This window comes from Poromitra crassiceps (assembly GCF_964638095.1).
Source record: "Poromitra crassiceps genome assembly, chromosome: 7".
NCBI classification, from domain to species: Eukaryota; Metazoa; Chordata; class Actinopteri; order Beryciformes; family Melamphaidae; genus Poromitra; species Poromitra crassiceps.
Genome location: NC_139628.1, coordinates 54,803,531 through 54,812,074, shown reverse-complemented (window position 1 = coordinate 54,812,074; position 8,544 = coordinate 54,803,531). Strand labels below are relative to the sequence as shown.

Genomic DNA, 8,544 nt, shown 5'->3' with positions numbered 1-8,544 from the left:
GAAAGGGAGAAAAAATAAATCATGTATTGCGGAAAAAAGTGATGCATCGATTTAAGATGCATCGAGATGCATCGATAATCGTAATCGAATCGAATCGAATCGTAGCCCTCTGAATCGTAAGGCCAGTGAAGATTCACAGCCCTAATCTATTCTAAAAAAAAAAAAAAAAAAAGAATAAAACATTAATAGTTTCCATGCAAAGATTCGTGGCAGTGGTTCATTTTGTGTTGTGTTTAAAGTTTCAAACCCCCGACCGCTGGACACATTCAGCCAATTTGACTCTTCCGCTCTTTAGTTGTCCAAAAATTAGATAAATAAATAAAAACACGCAATATATCTCCTTGATAGTATACTGAATCGTAACCCCTGTATCGTGATACGTTATCGTATCGCCACACTCTTGCCAGCACACAGCCCTGCACAACACACTGTCTGGCGGCCATATTGGAGGTAAACAGCTCTTACATCTTGGTCGTTTCAGCAGAATGGAACAGACGCGTCACTTTGCCATCACAGCTCGTTACCTAGCTAACCATGGTAACTGCTAACGATCGCCGTCTGGTTGTAAACACATTTGATTAGCGCAGGAGTTTTCGGGGGCTACTAGTACCGTAGTAGGTTTTTGCGAAATTAGCTTGCTGGCTATTTAGTTAACCAATAAGTTTCTTCAATTTAACTAAAGCTGTGTTCACACAGAGATATTTATTATTTCCCTGTTGCAAGCTTGTGGGTCTATACCGGTAGTACAGACTTCACTTCATGTCAGCCTGTCAATGTGGTTTGTTGCCACACTAATAAACCAGCGGTTTGTTCCAAGCCAGTGTGATCCTTGACTCACACGGCAGCCAATCAGTGTTGCGCGGCAAGCGACTTTTGCCAGCGAAATTTTGCTCGAGTTGGGATATTTCATCTCGGGCGACGAGCGAATTCTGTCTCGTCGCTCGGACACCCAGCGATTTTTCTCCCGGGCGAATATACGCTCAATCGCTCATTTGTATTGGCTTTGTATGTAAACTCGATGCCAGCGAAAAACTTTAATAGGTCGTGTGAACGCACCTTAACTCTTCTCAAGCTGCAACTGTTTTGGACTAAAGACTAATACAAGACCGTTTTCTGTGTCACAGACTGGGAATGATCACAGTCACTTTTTACAACCATGTTTTTCAGGTGTCTTGTCTTTTTCTGGCCCAGTTGACAGCAACTTATTTGTGCACAGCCCGTTCTCCTCTGGACCTCCCTGATGGCCTGTTCTCCTCTGGACCTCCCTGATGGCCCGTTCTCCTCTGGACCTCTCTGATGGCACCAGATGCGGTTGCTAAATATAGGCTGCAGACAATAAAGCTCTCGGCTGTCCCCAAAATCTAGATTACAGGCAAAAGGCCATCAAGCATTTGCAGTCGGGGGCCTCTCTGGAACAATGTGTTGAGTGATATCTAGGCATGTTTATATATATATATAAATATAAATAAATAAAATATATATATATATATAAATATATATAGAAGAAAGTAGTACCCTGTGCACAGCTGTGCTGCTAGTCCCGGGTGCAGCTGGAGCAGGAACAGCAGAAATAGCAGTAGTAAGGAAATCCAGCGCACACCAGGTTGTCAGAATAGACTTCTTTTATTTAAGTTGCATAGATATGGCGAACAACGCGTTTCGCTGTTGCTTCATCAGCGAACCTGATGAAGCAACAGCGAAACGCGTTGTTCGCCATATCTATGCAACTTAAATAAAAGAAGTCTATTCTGACAACCTGGTGTGCGCTGGATTTCCTTACTACTGCTATATATATATATATATATATATATATATATATATGTGTGTGTGTTTATAGAGTGGATCACTGCTTGTGGGAGATGCATCTGTGTACATAGGAAAGTAGCTTGGCGTGTGTGTGGTTGCATAATTACGTGTGCATCCATGCGTTTAACATATCGCTAGAAGCACAGTCCCTCTGGAAGTTGAATCTGCACTGGTGTTCGGTGATGTGTGTGTTAGTGTGTGCCTGTGTGTGTTAGTGTGTGTGTGTGTGTGTGCGTGTGTGTTAGTGTGCCGTGTGCGCGAGCTCACCTTGGAGGTGAGGTCCCTGTGGAAGATGCCCTTGCTGTGGAGGTAGCGCAGCCCGCGGGCGATGTCCAGGGCCAGGCTGAGGCGCACGCTCCAGGACAGATGCACCTCGCTGTCCAGCAGCTGCTCCAGGTTGCCCCCGTTGATGTACTGAGGAGCGTGACAAACGGGCGACAACAGCAGGCGTTCATTTAGACCCGATTGAAATCGACGGAATGACGGATTCAACCCGGCAAACTTTTTGACGTTTAGATATATGGCGGCCTGCACACAGTGCTGAACACCCGTCTAAAATACAGAGCCAACATGGAAGTTGAGACGCCACGGCTGCCACCTGCACTGTGTTGTGAAATCGGACATTCCGATAGATCCAAAATAGTTTCTAAAGCGGTTTTGAGATGAAATTTTCTTCTGTTAAAATTGGGGATGCACCGATATGAAAATTTTGGCCGATGCCGATAACCGATATTAACATTGCTGTTATGGCCGATAACCGATATTTACCGGTGTCGATGTGATCTGTATAAAACCACATTTTTATGATCATCACATTTTGTACATACTGAAAAACACATGTTAACACTGAATTTGAAAAAGTTATGCATTTCTTTATTTTGCAAAGCCTTTGGAAAAGCCCATAAATCATAGATTTACTGCATTATTTCATATCAATGTGAAGAATTTGGCTGATAATGATAACCGATATTAACATTGCAACATCTGACCGATACCGATATGACCGATATGTTAAAAAATGACCAACATCGGCCGATACCGATATGATTGCTGATATATCGTGCATCCCTAGTTAAAATACACCGTTCGGGTTCCATCCAACTTTTGGTGTCATAGTAATAGAACAACAATTAGGGCTTTTGACCAAAACACAGGAGCGTATCTCCCTTATTTTAGCACCTCTCCACTAGTTGCCGGTCCAGTTCAGTAGTAACATTTTCCCCGTTACTTGTAAGGCGTTGCACGGCCCGGCCCCTAGCTTTCTTTACAGACTTTTGATTCTTCATGAGCCGAGACCTTCTGACTCTTCCTGTGTCCAGACTCCAGACTCCAGACAAAAAGGTGAGCGGGTTAGCGGTCAGCGCCCGCAGACTTCCGACCGACTTACCCAAAACATTTATGATAAAGCAGGCTTTTCTATCATCTTGGGCTTTTACTCATTTTATCCTAATTGGCTTGTCTGTCATTTAATTATTCCATTTGACTTTAGCCTAGGGCTGGGACTTCATTTTGATAGTTGTTCCGTTTTATTCACCCATTTCAATTGTCGTTGGTTTCACCCTAGGTTGTGAAGCATTTTTGAAAAGTGCTACATAAACATAGATTATCCTTGTTATTAATATTGACATTTCCTGTTGCTGCGGTTAGCAGAAACAGATAAGTCACATTCAAAAAAACAAAACAGGAAGTGTCTCAGGAACAGGAAGTTGAGTCTAAGCCTAACAACTATTTAATCCTCAGAGCATGTGTGTGAATCCTACGGACCTTTAGGCTCTGATCAATACAATGTGACGACATGTCGCTCAAATACAATCCATAGAGGGATCAGAAACTAAAGGGTCATAGCACTTCTTCAAACCCCCCTCATCTACCCCCCACCACTACCTAGTTACCATGGCAACGACATCCCATCACTCTCACACTCACACACACACACACACGCACACACACACACACACAGGTGAAATGTCCCGAACTGCCTGACCTCAATCTGTCCAATAAATGCACAACTACACTCCAGAGATTACTCCCTCCCTCCCAGTCAAGACTCACTGGTCTTACATGAGAGCCAAAGTCATGCCCTCTTCCGGGTTAGGCATACAAACCAAGGGATTTCATCCACCATTAATTTTTCCATAGACATTTCGTAAAATGCTTATGAAAAATAGTTTTAAGTGGTCAAACCAAGCGATTCCGCTATATTTAGAATCAGGAGAGACCATAGAACATTTCACTCAGGGGGAAAAAAAGGCGGATAAAAAAAAATCCGACACTTTTTTACATTTTGGTCTGAGTGGAATGTTATATAGTCGGTTGTGGCAACAATGCACGTGAGGAATTTTTTTTTAATAAAAAATATTAAAATGTGTTAATAGATTTACAAGTTAAAATTAAATGGATTAAAAAGACAAAACAAAACAAAGACAACTAAAATCAATAAGAGGGATCAAAAAATATATTAATAACAAAACAGATCAAATAAACGAAATGTTACAACATAAATACAATAAAATAAGCAATATTATGATATGCATAATAACGCAAAAAGGTGTCAAGATTAAATAGTAGCCCATAATGAGCTTATACCAACAATGGTTTTAGCAAAGCAGGTATCAGTTTTTTCCACATCTCACTCTGTAATGAAACTTGGGATGGGGATAATTATATATTTGACAGGAGACTTAAATGGAGTTATAAGGTGACTAGTGGTCTAAAGAGAGATCACACACAATCTTTTCATTTCCAGTTCCACTTTAGTCCAAGAATGATGTTGCAGTTTTAAAAAGACATTTCATGTAGGCCGACCTACTCCCCTGCCTTTCCTTCCTACTCAGTTTAACAACCTCATCATGGTCTTGTTCTTTCACTGCTGCACTCTCTTCTGTGGATACACCCACCCTACTGCACGCCACACTGCACCACTACACCCACCCTACTGCACGCCACACTGCACCACTACACCCACCCTACTGCACGCCACACTGCACCACTACACCCACCCTACTGCACGCCACACTGCACCTCTACACCCACCCTACTGCACGCCACACTGCACCACTACACCCACCCTACTGCACGCCACACTGCACCACTACACCCACCCTACTGCACGCCACACTGCACCACTACAAAGTGATGTTTTATTGTTTTTTTTATTTTTTGACTGCTGAAACAATTAGTCAATGACTTAATTGATAGAAAAATAATCCTTTGACTCATTTACAATTACAAGTACAAATGCCAAACATTTGCTGGATACAGCTTCACAGCACTAAATCCCCTCAGAAGAACCCACCCCTCTCCCATATCAACTCCTGCCTGTCTGCAATAAAAGTCTGGATGCAACACAACTTCCTTCAACTAAACAGCAATAAAACTTGTTTTTCATTCTGCACTAGAAGATCGATTGTTCAATCTCTAATATTGTCTGTTTTTGATTATGGAGATATTGTGTACATGCATGCCTCATCAACTGCTTTGAAGTCGCTCGACACTGTGTATCACAGCGCCCTGCGCTTCATAACAGGTGATTGCTTTCTTACTCATCATTGCATTTTGTATGAAAAGGTGAGCTGGCCCTCTCTGACAGCTAGAAGAGAACAGCACTGTCTCTTATTTATTTACAAAGCCTTGATTGGACAGCTTCCACTGTATCTGTCTTCACTTCTTACTCACATCAACACCAGTTATTGTACACGCTCGCAATCTCACCTCAGGCTGCGTATTCCACGAGTGAGATCCGAACAAAGAAAGACTGCTTTTTCATTTTATGCCCCTAACAAGTGGAATATGCTCCAGGACACTCTAAAGCTGGAGAAATTGATCTCTCTGGACTCATTTAGAGTACTCCTCGAGAGCACACTGCACGAGGAATGCACATGTTTTAGTTGATTATCATTTGTTCTTATTGCTCTTATCTTGTCTGTCTGTAAACCCTTGTATATGTTCATTGTAACAGGGCGCTCTTGAAAATGAGAGCTTGCTCTCAAGAGCCTTCCCTGTATAAATAAAGGCAAAAAAAAAAAAAAAAAAAAAACTGAATTCCTCCTCATCGGCTCCACAGCAAACTCAACAACCCCTCACTCACCATCGACTGCACCACCACCGTTTCCCCATCTCCTCAGGCATGCAACCTTGGTGTCATCTTTGACATCGCCACCCTCTCCCTTGAGCCCCACATCCGCCATATTGTCAAAACCTCCTTCTACCATCTCCGCAACATCGCCAAGATCCGGTCCTCCCGCTCACACCCTGCTGCTGAAACACTCATCCGCGCCTTCATCTCCTCCCGTCTGGACTACTGCAACTCACTCCTCTACGGCACCAACTCCACCCTCATCAATAGACTCCAACTGGTCCAAAACGCAGCCGCCCGTCTCCTCACCCACACCAAATCCTGGCACCACATCACCCCAGTCCTTCAACAACTCCACTGGCTTCCCATCTCCTCCCGGGTCACCTACAAAATCCTCGTCATCACTAAAGGTGCGTTCACACCGACCTATTAAAGTTTTTCGCTGGCGTCGAGTTTACATACAAAGTCAATGCAAACGAGCGATTGAGCGTATATTCGCCTGGGAGAAAAATCGCTGGGCTTCTGAGCAACAGACACAGAGCGATAGGAAGAAAATACGCTCGTCGCTCGAGATGAAATATCTCAACTCGAGCGGAATTTCGCTGGCATCAGTTGCTCGCTGTTCAACGCTGATTGGCTGCCGTGTGAGAGTGAGTCAAGGATCACACTGGCTTGGAACAAACCACATTGACAGCCTGACAGCTGACATGAAGTGAAGTCTGTACTACCGGTATGGAGCTCGCATTAGGAGCACGCTGATAGGCTTTAGCTTGTAAACAATGACGGTGGCTCGTAGTGGACAAATATCATGACATTGCGTAACGTTATAGCCCCCACATGTCCGTCATTTCGTGTGCCTGTTGATGAGCGATTTAAACAGAGCGATTCCAAAGGGTTGAATCAAGCGACAGAGCGAAAAATAAATATCTCGGTGTGAACGCACCTTTACAAAGCTCTCCACCAACTGCCCCCCCCCCATATCTCACCAACCTCCTCTCCCCTATACCAACCCTCCCGTTCCCTCCCATCCACCTCTGCCGGCCTTCTCTTCACCCCCAAATCCAACCTCAGCAGTTTCGGCGACAGAGCTTTCTCCAGGGCAGCTCCCAAGCTCTGGAACTCTCTCCCCCCGGACATTAGAGAATCAGACTCCCTCACCGTCTTCCAATCCCGTCTCAAAACCCATCTCTTCTCCTCTGCCTTCTCCTAGCTCCCCCTGCCTATCCCTGTGTGTCTGTGTCGTGTTTGTCCATTTTCTGTTGCACTTACGTCGTCCCCGCCCCTTTAGTGTTTCTTTTTTGTAAGGCGTCTTTGAGTCCTAGAAAAGCGTTATAAAAAACCCATGTTTATTATTATTATAAATGCAACGACTTTCTGCTTTTCTCAATTTCAAATAACTAGCAGAAGTGCATCGAGTGTGATGTGTGTCCCTCTGTGACCGTTGGAGGCTGCGCAGCCATTGCGCAGCATCGCAAAGTCGGCCATTAATCTGCAGAGCATCGCAAATTCGGCCCTAATTAACGTTACCCAATTAAAAAAATACGGCTCCGTTAGGTCACCTGCAGGGGTGCTCTCTACACTTCCTGAAAGATTCAGCGCGATCGCACGTAAAATGGCATAGCTCTCACACAGAGACTTCGCATTTTTATAGAGGCAAAGTGACCGCCTACTTCAGCACTGTACCAGAGATTTTCATCCGCCATTTATTTTCCCATAGACATTTCGTAAAATGCTTATAGAAATAGTTTTACTTGTTCAAACCAAACGGTTCAGCTATATTTTGAATTGAATTGAATTGAATTTTTTATTTGTCTCGAACAGAAGTTAAAAACACATTCATTTACAAAACAACATATTATATGTCCGAGAAGGGACAGAAAGAAGCCATGCTTATCTAGTCCTGCCCCTCCTTACTACTTCATTAAATAAGGTTTAAATAATAATAATAATAGCTGCTTTACAATACAAAAACAAAAACAGACAAAAACAGATAGCCTACCATAGGCAATCCCACTTAATGCTACGAAATGTGAAATTAAATATACTAAGTGCAATACTCATTTTTCAAGCTCTCTCTTATACATGTCCATGATTGATAGTTTATAGATTCTTTTGAAATTTCCTATATGATTACTCCTTTTGATCATTTCGTCCAAGCCATTCCAAAGCAGCACCCCACAAACAGAGATGCACATGCTTTTTCGAGTTGTGCGAACCTTTGGTTGTTTTAAATGCAGTGATCCTCTTAAATAATAACCCCCATCTCTACCAGAGAACATGTGTTGAATGTTTTCTGGCATCATCTTGTTAATAACTTTAAACATAATTTGCCCGGTTTTATATTTTACCATTTAGAAACAGGAGAGACCACATAACATTTCAATCGGACCAAAACGTAAAGAGAATTGCAGATTTAAAGAAAATATATGTAGTTTAAAGTTTTGGTCGGGAGTGAAATGTTCTATGGTCTCTCCCGATTCTAAATATAGCTGAACCGTTTGGCTTGACGAAGTAAAACTATTTTTTATAAGCATTTTACAAAATGTCTATGGGAAAATAAATGGCGGATGAAAATCTCTGGTACAGTGCTGAAGCAGGAAGTAGGCGGTCACTTTGCCTCTCTATTATAGGATTATAAAATGAATACTTTGTGGGAGAGCAAT

General features: G+C 42.9%; 1 protein-coding gene across 2 annotated transcripts in view; it reads right to left on the bottom strand.

Annotated features, from left to right (window-relative positions):
- The window catches only part of tesk1b (testis associated actin remodelling kinase 1b), a 69,692-nt gene that overhangs the window by 18,395 nt on the left and 42,753 nt on the right, over nucleotides 1-8,544 (bottom strand). For both annotated transcript variants that reach the window (XM_083640856.1, XM_083640855.1), the window contains exon 5: nucleotides 2,074-2,220. In XM_083640856.1, coding sequence (XP_083496982.1) covers nucleotides 2,074-2,220 — 147 coding nt within the window. The remainder of the gene's footprint in view (nucleotides 1-2,073; nucleotides 2,221-8,544) is intronic.